The sequence below is a fragment of the Thrips palmi genome, unplaced genomic scaffold (assembly GCF_012932325.1).
Source record: "Thrips palmi isolate BJ-2018 unplaced genomic scaffold, TpBJ-2018v1 HiC_scaffold_5, whole genome shotgun sequence".
In the NCBI taxonomy this organism is placed as follows: domain Eukaryota; kingdom Metazoa; phylum Arthropoda; class Insecta; order Thysanoptera; family Thripidae; genus Thrips; species Thrips palmi.
In genome coordinates, this window is record NW_023144632.1 from 18172009 (window position 1) to 18184552 (window position 12544).

Here is a 12544-nt window from a genome sequence, read left to right on the forward strand (position 1 = left end):
GGCCGACCACGAGTCCGGCCAGAGCCGGGGTGGCGTCGTGGGGACCTCGCACAACCGCGCATGCTGTCTGAACAGGGCATCCCCGGCCACGGCCCACCAGCTCGGCGTGGAGTGCGCCGCCGTCGTCAGCAAGCGCGCGATGGGCACGTGAAGTGCCGCAGAGATCCAGATACCGATGGTCGCTAGGAAGGCCCAGGACGCTGTGCTGCTGTCCCAAACTAGCGCGAAGATTTTGTCCCAGACTCGCGGTCTGTCGTCATTCAGGTTGCAGCGCGCCATGATGTGGACGGCCTTGTGCAGAAACGGCGCCGTCGCCCGCAAGAACTTGATTCTTATCCTGGACATGACCATAGGCCCAAGGACTACATCGGTAATATCCTCGAGATCACTCAGCGGCTTGGTGAAAGTACCGTTGGGGAAGTCCTTGCTCTTTTCGGCATAGAAGTGCCACCACTTGACTGTGACGTTCCTGTAACGCGCCACGGCCGCCATGATTTCCTGGCCAATTACCGACTGGACGGACATCTGTCCCTTATCACCGTCGCACTCATCTTCTTCATTGATAGAGAGACTAGCGCGCATGACGCAGCCTCCAAGGTCACTGGGCACGACGCTGTCCTCGTCGTACAGCGTGGCTGGCAAGGTGGAAAGCTCGCCGAAGTGGACCGTTGCGACGGGGACGACGACAGGAGCTTGATTGCCACACAGCCCGGATGCGTTGGCAAAGGGCGCCATCGTGTACAAGACCCCAGACTCAGGCCCCGCCACCAGCACCGCAGTCCGCGCCCACAACCGGGACCAGGTTCTCGCCATCAGCTCGTGCACCAGATGTTCCACGGAAGAGCGGTTGGTGCTGTCTTCGTCCGCGCGCACGACGATCATCATTCTGGTGTACCAGTTTGAAGTGTGAAGATCGGACATTTCCTGAAGCACTTTCTTTGCGTTCGCTAAAACCATGACTCCCACGCCACCTCTCGGCGGCCAGGCTTTGGAACCCGGGCACAGAGGGATGACCGGTGTGTAGTACAAGTGCTGCCGTATCCAGGGCTGGTGCGTCTCCGCGTCCACGAGACATAAAGCAAGACCTCTTCTAGGTGACGTTATCATGTAACGCGTCGCCAGAACGCCAAGCAACTCCACAAACTGGACATCAGATGACCTGGAACATTACAGAGATATACTGTGGCTCCAAACGCTGTAAATGTGGCACACGGTGAAATGTATTGAGACAATGCCCTATTCGTACAATGCCATAGGTTACACTCCGTGTGATGCAAAGTCATCGTACAAACTGGTAAGGTGGGAACGGTTTCAAATCACTGCGATTGACACCATCCTCAGAGCGTTTAGATCATTATTGAAGAACATCAAACGGAGCAATTCTTCTGGTTTGTCCTAACTTGTACCGTTGTTTCATATTGAGGAGAGACGCACTGAAGCCGTGGATACATAGCAGCGTCAAGACAGCAATCCTCAGCAACCTGTGTGGACACATTGGATTGCGTTTGATCCGAGTTGTATGCCAAAGGTTTCTCTTCAGGGACGTTGTACCTGCAACTATGATTCATTGGAAATGTGGAACCCCTGCCCGGCTGGCACACGATAAGCCTCGAGTGCGAGAAATGGAATGCGTATTGACCCCGGTAATGTGATTTGCACGCCACTACACTTACGAGACAGACAGGCTGATTGAATGGCACCAAAACACAGCCAACACATTGTTGCCACACGTCACTTCATGTCGCAAATGCTTCTTGGCGTAATGAGAATACACTCGTGTAAATCTTGTCAGAATGTCACAAACCTGTCTGAAAACCTGATCAAAATTCGTGCACCTCTGAAAGCTGAAAACATCTCCGGACAGTCTGTAGAACTCAAACCGTCAATATCAGAGTAAGTGTTCAGAATTTCACACGGTAAAAACAGAACCTGGTTTTCCCAGGAAGCCTATGGTAGAGACATAGGCGATTTCCAGGGAGCTCCTGGGAAAACCAGGAACCGTTTTTACCGTGCAGCTTTCAGAGGTGCGCGAATTTTGATCAGGATTTCAGACATGTTTCTGACATTCTGACAAAATTAACACGAGTGTAACTGCCGTACATCATCAGCGTGAGATTCCGGGAGGAGTTTCCCGCGCTTGGTTCGACAGTGCAAGTGCCCCAGTGAGGAAATCTTTGAAATTTTCGATTCTGAACAGGATTACAATTTGTTGTACTTTGCCATGATAAATGCACTCTAAATGTCTTACGAAGAAATTTCCCATAACATAACATGGTACAAATTTCATTGTAAGACATTTAGAGTGTGGGGAAATAGTTAATCCCTCGTCAGAATAAAAATATTTGCCAACTTTGAACCCGTAGACACACCCTCTGATTTTCGTTCAGCTCTGAGCAGGTGCTCACCAAAGGTTTTTTTTCGTACGCAGCTTTTTTAAATGAAACCATAAGGGCAGAAATGGTTCATAGTTTTTCCAGAGACTCCCTGTGGGAGTCGCATGCATCATACAGGCTGCCCCAAGAAACCAGGAGCCGAGTTTGCCGTACACCGCGTTTAGTACCATTCCGAGCCAGGTGCTCATTCAGGTGTCTTCCTTTTTGCGCGGTGGCGCTTCACACAGTGCTTCACACAGTACGGTGGCACGCGGTGCCGCAGCGCAAACGACCCAAAACAACTGCCGTGCGATGGTGGCTGGAAAAAGCTCTAACATGGCCAAAGGCCGACCCGCCCTTTGAGCACCGGGGATGGAGGGGGAGAGAATGAGAGAGAGAGAGAGAGAGAGAGAGAGAGAGAGAGAGAGAGAGAGAGAGAGAGAGAGAGAGAGGGACAGAGAGAGAGAGAGAGAGAGAGAGAGAGGGGCAGTAGGGGCAAAGACCTCCCCCACCTCGGCAACAATCCCGGTCCAGATCTGCAGCGCCCGGTAGCGCCCTTTGAAGTCCCGCCAGTTAGCAGGGCCAGGCCGGCCAGGCAGGGCGGGATGCACGTCAACAGGAAGGGCCGGGAAGGGCGCACCGCGGTGCCTGAAGGCCGTGGGGGAGGGGGAGGGGGGAAGAGGGGTGGAAGGGAAGGGCAGGGAGTTCCTTGTAAGGTGCGAAGGAAAACGGCTGCTGCTTGTCCTTTATTTTCTCGACCCATCATTCCGAGCAGCCAGCACTCGTCGCCAGGCCAAGGCTTGGACCCCCCCCCCCCCCCTCCCCCTCCCCCTCCCCCGCTCTCCTCTCCTTGGCGCCCCGTCGTCGGCCAGGGTGGCGCCGAAAAGTTTCCCCGCGACTGCTACTTCTGGCCGCCCTCGGCCCGTCCGGCCCTTCGGCCCCCGATTTAAACCGTAAGTTGGGCAAACAGAACTTGCGCGTTTTAAGTGAGTTATGGAGCCGATAAAGACACCCCGGGGCGTGGCGTGGCACGGCGTGGCGTGGCGTGGCGTGGCGTGGCGCGGTGCGGCGTGACGTGGGGTGCCAACGCAGTGGCACGGCGTGGCACGGTGTGGCGTGACGTGGGGTGCCAACGCAGTGGCAGCGGCGTGGAGAGGTCGACGCGGACCGAAGAGTTGTTTCGTTTGATTTTGTTTCCTTTGACGCACGATTACCTTTGCAAGGATTCGACATGGCTGGCATGATGAGCTCAGTCCTCTCCGATTGAGCCCCGATGTCCTTAGCCCCGACTCGAGCCTCGACCTGAGCCCCTTGAACCCCACGCCAAAAATAGAATGGCGCCTTGACGAAGTTCTACACGCAAAAAAATAATTTTCATCAGAGCTAAAAAATTAGCACCGGCACCAATAAGATTAGCTCTATAGGCGCAGCTAATTTTTTAACTGTGTGGCTAAAAAGTGTTAGCTGGGCGATTCTAGCAACGGGTCTAACGGCCTAGCTGGAACTCTAAGGAATCCCTAGCTGTAAACCAATCAAATCTTGCTGATGAACTACTTAAGTTGTCTACCCCCTGGGTATTCCGAGATGGAAAGATGAAACCATCATTACGAATAATGTCTACTCCTTGTGGTCTAACGGTCACGGACACATCCCAAACAGTACGCTGACGTCAGTGACTCTAGACGCGCTCACGAATCACTTAGTATTGCCTGCTGGAGTCAAGTGCCAGTCCAGCAGGGGAAGCGACCCGCCTCCTGGCGGGCAATTGTAGAAACGATGGCGCCCAGACTAGGTGAAAACGCATGCTACACCGTCACCGCGCGCGAGCGGCGGCGCGACGCGCGCAGCGCACTCTCGCGGCGATCTCCTCCACCGCGACGGCGACTGGACGACGATGACATCAACTGGTCTCGTCAGATCGCATTTAGCTTGTTTACTAGAAATTTTTGAAGGCTTGCAAACAATAGTTAGCAGCTCACGACTAGCAGTATTAACAAACAAAATTGGCTAAATCCGCCACAAATTTGTGTTTTGCGAGAGTGGTTGCTTGGCAGGTAACCAGCTATACATCTGGCCGCGCGCACCTGAGGTCGCTTGTAGCTGTGCTAGTTTTTTAGCGCCCGTGCTAAAAACGATCTGATAAAAAAATTAACACAGGTCTGATTTACATTTTTTTGCGTGTAGGTGGAGTGTGTCACGCGAATGTTTCTGTTTGTGTTGGAAGTTTTGTTTCTGTTTGTTTGTTTTATTCTTTTGTTTCTTTATTTGTTTGTTTGTGTGTTTGTTGGTTGGTTTGTTTCCTTTTTGTTCGTTCATTCGTTTTTGTCATTGCTGATTTCCTTGTTTGTTTGTTTGTTTACTGTTCTTGTTGGTGCTGTTTGTTTGGGTTGTTTTTGTTCCTTGTTTGTGTTGGTTGTTTGATTGCCGCTAACGCCGCCCCGCTCCCCTTTGTGTTGCAGGCGGCGACTGCCTGAGCAATGTCAAGCTGGCGGTCATCCCCCCCGCCGTGCAGCTCGGCCAGTCGGTGCGGCTGGCGTGCGACTACGACCTGGACGGCGGCCGCCTCTACACCATCAAGTTCTACCGCGGCCGCTACGAGTTCTACCGCTACACGCAGACCCCGAAGGGCCCACCGAGCACCAAGGTGTTCGCCCTGCCCTTCGCGACCGTCGACGTAAGCCAACACGCTCCTCACTCTAAGAAACCCAGTGTGGTGAACGCTATGTTTGTAACGCGGAGGCTGGGGAGGTGCAGAGTTTGCAGTCTCCACACTTCTAGTGTGGAGTTCTCCCTGTTTCACTGTGGGCCAGAAGACCGGTGGAGGGGATCAAAATTCCCGACGCTCTGCCAACTAAAGTGTGTACGTAGTACACTCTTCACTCTCATTCCAGGAACGCGACATCACGTTGAAACGAACGTTCGTTTGAGCATTGTTTCCACTGCAAAGCCGGTGGTAAGTTTGCATGCCACAAAAATGGCAAGCCGTTTTGCTTGCCGAAAATTTGCTAGCCGTCTCGCTTGCCGAAAATTGGCAAGCCGTTTTGCTTGCCGAAAATTTGCCAGCCGTCTTGCTTGCCGAAAATTGGCAAGCCGTCTTGCTTGCCGAAAATTTGCTAGCCGTCTCGCTTGCCGAAAATTGGCAAGCCGTTTTGCTTGCCGAAAATTGGCAAGCTAGGCCCTGAAATACTCCCCAGCTTGCCAAAATTTGGCGGCTTGGCCGTTCTGCTTGCCAATATTGTGGCAAGCAAAGTTACCACAGGCTTTGCAGTGTCACACTCTTTTGGGTGTAAATCCGCCAAAAATTAGCTTGTTCATTCAAACGAATGTGACATTTTGTCACGTTCGTTTCAACGTGATGTCACGTTCCTGGAATGAGGGTGTTCTTAGAGCATCGTTCCAAGCACACTCGTATTTACAGCATACTTGCTAGGCACACGCTAAATGGAGCAGCTGATTTTTAGTCAAAAATCGAGATTGTAGAACTTGTGCCGTAGCAAATGTTATTTTCTCAATAAAAACATCACATTTGGTATGTCATGCGTTCAAAAATGTCAAATCTCGACCAAGAATCATCTGTCCCATTTTTACCCGTGCCCCATAATTACCCCAACTGACCCTACCCCACACTCGCGACGTTTTGGTGTTTTGGTTCGCAGCTCAGCTACTCCAACTCCACCCAGGAGGTCCTGACGAGACGTTTTGGTTCGCAGCTCAGCCACTCCAACTCCACCCAGGTGGTTCTGACCAACGTGGGCTTCCCGATGTCCGGCAACCTGACCTGCGAGGTGACCACGGAGAACCCGGGCATGACGATGGCCCAGGCCGGGGCCACCATGACCGTCGTGGGTGAGTCTCTCCAGCGTGATGGCGGCGTACAGGCCGCGCAGGGAGGCAGCGAGTGCCGGAGGGAGGCAGCGAGTGCCGTGGCGAGCACCCCACTGTAACAAATCAAATTGGGACTTTACAAAGGTATCTCTGGAAGCCTTTGTGCCAAAAAGGTTACCGAACAAACGCAAAAACGATCTGGGTAAACTTAAGACGCATCTTCCCGTGAGTGCGTTTCGTTTCAAACTTGTGTGCACTAAATTCCTTCCTTCATTTTTTTGCACGTGGTCTCACTCATTTTTTTTTTTTGCACATCTCTCTGCTTTTTGTACGAATTCATTCGAAACAGTTCGCACGTTTAAAACAGTGTGAGGCCACGTCCAGAACTGTACAAAAAAATAGCGTGTGAATTAAGACTTGAAAGCCACCCGCGTTGAAAGCTGCAGCGGGTAACCGCTCCTTGGATGTCACACGCTCGTTCGAATGTGACACCGTCGTGGCACGACGTGACATGGAGCGCCTCGGTCGGTCAAAAGTGACATCGCAACCTGTCACGTTTATACGAATGTGACACTACACGAGTCCAAACGTGCGTGACATTCCCAGACCTCCAGTTCGCAAGAGGGTCGCGTCAAGCCGGGGCGTCAAAATCCCCCCCCCCCTTCCCACAGCTTATTCGGGTTCACCGGTTGCGGGCCTACAAATGGAGACGCCAGTTATAGCCATTGTTGTTGTTTATCAATTACCAGGACGCTCTGTCGAGAATTAGCTCTCCCCCCCCCCTTCTTCCTCCCGGTCGCTGGGACCGCTGGGGCCTTGCTGCTGCTTTTGTGTCTTTATCTCTTCATCCCGCGGGGGTGGGACATCCATCGGGAGCGCCATTAGTTAGTTTGAAAGCTGCCCGGGACCGTGCGTCAAAAGGCTGTGCACTTCTGACTACTGGGAGTGAAAAAAAGAGTAACAGAAAAAGTACAGAAACAAAGTCTGGCCAGAACAAAACTGGCCTGGACCGTCCCTCCTTGCAAACCACAGAAACGTTCTGGTTCTTTTTAAAATCCGTACTTTAAATTTTTGGTACCGCAGAACCATTTTTCGTTACAATGACTTTACCCGCCACGCCGCTGCCGCCTCGGCCGCTGCAGCTGCGGCACATTCTATTAGTTTGGTCACGAACTGAATGGCCCTCCACACCACACGGCCCACCGTGAATGACAATTAAAAATTGAGTGGATGGCCTTTTAGCCATGTTGCAGCGGTGCGTCAATCAGGGATGTGCAAATAGTCCGGTACCGAATAGAATTATCCTGCGAGTCGAATTTTGCAGAGTTCGATCGCGAATGATCCGAAATTTCAAATCTTTCTAGGTGCGTCTATCCCGACAGATACGGGAAGAAGTCACTCAATGGAAAAATATTGTGACATTCGGTTCTGATTCGATTCAAAACGAAATATTCGATTCGCTTACCTGAGTAAAACTTTGGGAGAAACCACATCGCCAGCCAATGAAATTTCACTCGCAATCCCAGAGGGTTTTCGTAAGTTTTTACAAAGAAACCATCAGGAAGTGTAACAAAATACAACTTCAGTTCTACAAAAAGCTTTCTTTTGAACTAAATTTTCACGTTAAAAATGCACTTGGAACCGGTGACAGTGTCCTGCCCAGCACGCTCCCCTTTCCCCGCCTCGTGGTGGTTGGGAGGAGGGGGGGGGGAGTCGCCCCGCTAAGGAAATGAGCCATTCTCAAAACAATCATAAAAGCAAGAAAGTTGTGTTTGTTTCCTCGGTGCAAGCGACCCAATTACAGAGGTGCTTCGCCACGTCCGCGCTGTAAAACTTTACTCCGACTGGAAAGTGACGCGAGCGTGAGGCCTGGGGGAGAGAGAGGGAGAGAGAGAGACGGAGAGAGAGAGCGAGAGAGAGAGAGCGAGAGAGAGAGAGAGCGAGAGAGAGAGAGCGAGAGAGAGAGAGAGCGAGAGAGAGAGAGAGAGAGAGCGAGAGAGAGAGCGAGAGAGAGAGCAAGAGAGCGAGAGAGAGAGAGAGAGAGAGAGAGAGAGAGAGAGAGAGGGAGAGAGAGAGCCACTGCCGCCAGGACAGTGTCGCGGACCCACAAATCCGGGGAATGCGGGTCGGGCTTCGCTCGGCTTCGCTTCACTTGACGGCAATGGCTGCTTCGGCCCTCTTTTGAGTTCAACAACTTTCCTCTTCCGTTCCTCAGGCTGCTGCTACTGCGGCTGCTGAGGGAGCTCGCCGCTCCTCATGGAGCATGGCCGGCCCGGCCGGAAGGTTCACCTCTCAGGAGGAGGCGGTGGAGAGAGAGAGAGAGAGAGGGGGGGGGGGGGGGGCAGGGGAGACGAAGAGTTGGCGTGCGCTCTGCCCTCTGCCTATGGAGACCAGTTTAGCACATCCGAAGCGCTGACGCGGCGCGGCCTCCACATCCTTTTCTACACGACTAAGCACAGCCCCATTCCCCCTTCTCTCTCTCTCTCTCTCTCTCTCTCTCTCTCTCTCTCTCTCTCTCTCGCAGGGCGGAGGAGGCCCGAGGCGGTCGGGTCCCCGGGGCGTCTGGAGGCTGACGGCCGGTCTGAAAGGCCGCTACTTCCGCTCTCCATTTACCCCGCGGCGCGCTGCAGGCCGTCGCTGTCTCTCTCGCACTCATGGGGCTTCTCGCATAGGTGCGAGAGAGACAGAGTGACGATCCTCGGAATCAGTCCGCTAGGCTAAGGCTGCCCCGCTGGCCTGCAGCCTCATTGCGGGCAACACCTGTCAGCGCCACACACAGCGCCGTTGAGGCCCGGCGCCCAGGGCGGCACGCGAGGAACCGCTTTTAGCAGTGCTGTATTCGCACTAGTTGATTTGTGCGGAGACTGCAAATTCCGCACACCTCCACATTCCAAGAGTGGGGTTCTCCGAACTTGTTTTGACGGTGTGCAGTGCTCCTCTCGCATAGTGTTGCTCTGCTCGGCTGACTGCCACCGAAAGTTTCATGAATACGCGGGAACGTGATCACAAGTAAAGTTCTTAATGGCAAAGTTGAATCGGAATCGTGGCGGCGGGAGGTGGACGGGACCGTTGCATTGTTATCCCGAGTTGCAAGAGAAGCGAGGCACGCACCGAAAACAACAACAAAAAACGTTTCCTGGCTTTCCAAGGAACTTCCTGGAAATCACCTGACCTGGGAATACCAGGAACCTTTTTCGCTTTGTGGTGCAGAGGTCTGGTGGTGTGACTGCGTCCATTGCAATCTGACAGAAGTAAAAGTCTTCAATTGCAGCTGCACGCTTGACCGACGCCTTCAACTACAGTTGGATCAGTCACAGTTGGCGGGACTAGGACCAAAGAAAACCTTAAACAGCCGACTCTTTTCAGGGGGTCTCATTGTCTGAGTCCTTACTGTGCCTGTTCCGATCATTATAAGGGTTCGATCCCTTTGTAAGGTGCAGGTTCCGGCGCATCTTGGGGACTGTCTGCCACCATAATGTCTCAAAGAACAGGCCTGCATAGCAAAGGCTCGCCGGCCCACCAACTTTGACTGAACAAAGCATAAACGCTTCAGTTTTTCCTGTGAAACATACTCGGCAGGGTTTTCGCACAGTGTGGCGGGCTGGCGGACGCTGCGGGGCGGGCAGTCCAGTGGACCGCGAGTGCGCTCTGCTTCGCCGCGCCTGTGTGTGCCACACTGTGCGGCGACCGCGCGGCGGTTCCGCAAAAGTAAAGTCAACACCGCGTTGACTAGGGGGCGTTGGGCAGCGGCAGGGTCGCCGCAGCGCTCGGTCCGGCCGTCCCACAGTGGGCCACAAGACCGGTGGAGGCGGACAAAACTCTAGACGCGTTTTGAGCTCCAGCGTCGCTAACCAGGACTCGAACGGAACGTGTGACCCCACCAATGGATTACTCTCGCAACGAGGAATCCATTGGTGGGGTCGCACGTTCGGTTTGAGGCCTGTTTAGTGACGCTGGAGCTCAAAACACGCGTAGAGTTTTGTCTGCCTTCACCGGTCTTCTGGCCCACTGTGCGTCCGGTCCGGCCGTCCGGCAGCCCGGCAGTGCGACCCCACAAAGTACTTTGCGGTCGCCGACCACACGCCCCCGCCCGCCGGTGTTATTGGCTGAGCGACAATCCGACGAGGGTGAATAAACAACTGTTGTGCGGACGTCTGTCTCTGTCTTTCTCTCTAGCTGTCTCCGTCACCGTCCCCCCCCCCTCTCTCTCTCTCTCCTCTCTCTCTCTCTCTCTCTCTCTCTCTCTCTCTCTCTCTCCTCTCTCTCTCTCTCTCCCCGCCCCCCCAACAACTTGATTGTTTCAAAATCATCTTCAGTTTATTCTAATTTATTGCAGTTCCATTCGTTGTCTTTCATCATTGACTTCTAATTCATCTTCATTCAACTCCCTCTCTTCTTCCTCTCAATTGCCTTCCATCTGTCTTTCAATTCTTCCACATTCGATTGTCATTCATTTCACCCTTTCTTCAACTTTTCATTCATCTTTTATTCAACGTAATTTTTTTTGTCAAGGTTTTATTTTCACCATTCATATTCGCTCAGTTGTCATTCATTTCATGACACATCTTCATTCATTTTCACCATTCGTCTCCACTCGATCGCCAATCATTTCCATCATTCATCTACATTGGCGTGTCATTCATTTGTATCATTCACCTTCATTTAATTTCCATTCGTTGTCATCATCCGTATGCATTCATCCAACCGGCAGTTGTGATCCGACTTCCTTCCTTGCCGTGCATTCGCCTTCATTGAATAGGGTCGACTGTAGTCGGCCTGCTGTCGTTCCCCGACCCCGGCACGGCCGGGCATGGCGCGGTGTCCGCCGCCGATGTCTCCAAGTTAGACGAAGCCGGCGCGCTGAATCCGGGAGTCGTCTTAGTTGCTCTGTCTCTCTCGCACTCATAGGGCGTCCCGTGTGCGTGCGAGAGAGACAGAGCGAGGAAAACAAATCAGCGAGGAGGCGGCACGCGGTGCCGTTGCCGCAAGTCCCTATTCCGCCGCTTGAGGTGGGCCGGCCGGGCCCTCTCTCTCTCTCTCCTCTCTCTTCTCTCTCTCTCTCTCTCTCTCTCTCTCTCTCTCTGTCTCTCTCCCTGTCTCTCTCCCTGTCTCCGTCTCTCTCTCTGCTGCTCCGGTCGGGCCAACAGACTTCCGATATAGCGCTCACTTCGCCAAGAGCCCGCCTGGCCTGGCCGAGGGTCTGGCCGAGGGTCTGGCTGAGGGCCTGGCACTAGGGGACACTGGGGGACCGGGGCCAAGTTGCCGCGGAATGCCTCCGCGGTCTTACGGGGCCTCGCGGGGACGGCGAGGACTTCGACGACCGGCCGCGTCATTAGGAACTGGCTGCAGACTGAGAGTCGTTTTCGTCGCTCTGTCTCTCTCGCACCTTTACGGGACGCCCTGTGAGTGCGAGAGAGACAGCGTGACTGGCTGCTCGGGCTGGCCGCCTGGGAAATGAGGCCTGCTTGTTGCGGTGCCTCAATTGGAGGGTCCGCGCGCCTCGCGCGCCTCGCACTCTCGGACCGGTTGCTCCAACAACAGTTTTCCAGGTGCGGTTCGACGACTCTGCAGACTGATTCCGAGAGTGGTTCTCGTCGCTCTGTCTCTCCCGCAACAGACCAGAACGCCCTTTGAGTGCGAGAGAGACAGAGCGACGAAAGCGTTTCTAGGAATCAGTCTGCAGGGGCCACGGCCGCCGCGGCTGAGGGCTTTGATACTGGCTGGTCTGGACGGAGAGGCACTTGTGCGCCTCGTTTCGGAAGTTGGAGCGCTTCATGACGGTATTCGGGATTGTGGAGAGAGAGAGAGAGAGAGAGAGAGAGAGAGAGGAGAGAGAGAGAGAGAGAGAGAGAGAGAGAGAGAGAGAGAGATTATGCCGTCCGATCCTCTGATGGCATCCTCACGCCAAGACATTCCAATCAAATGTTACTGTCTTTGCTAATTGTTGGAGACGCCACTCCTCGGCCACTACTGGCAACGCAGCGACACGCGGCGGTCTGCAGAACGGCTTTACAGACCAAACGGACAACTTTCTTCATTGAATTCTCATTCCTTTTGTATTGAATTCTGACACACTTTCACTCAATTACTATGCGTCTTCCTTGTTTTTTATGTACTTACCCACGTTCGTTAACATGGACTTCAAATTTCTTTCCATCAAAATCTAATTCATCTTCATTTAATTTTTATCCATCTTCAATGAATTCTCATCCACCTTTACAGAATTTTTATTCATCTTCATTGAATTATAATCCATCCTCATTGAATTCTAATCCATCTTGATTGAATTATAATCCACCTTCACCGATCCCTGTGACTATGTTCTATTTTTTTCGTGGTTTGTATTC

The 12544-nt window shown here is 53.1% G+C and overlaps 1 protein-coding gene across 1 annotated transcript in view; it reads left to right on the forward strand.

Annotated features, from left to right (window-relative positions):
- LOC117651094 overlaps positions 1–12544 on the forward strand; it is a 159747-nt gene that overhangs the window by 95241 nt on the left and 51962 nt on the right. Inside the window, exons 2-3 of the mRNA XM_034394849.1 lie at positions 4832–5046; positions 6083–6218. Of these exons, the coding sequence (XP_034250740.1) occupies positions 4832–5046; positions 6083–6218 (351 nt within the window). The remainder of the gene's footprint in view (positions 1–4831; positions 5047–6082; positions 6219–12544) is intronic.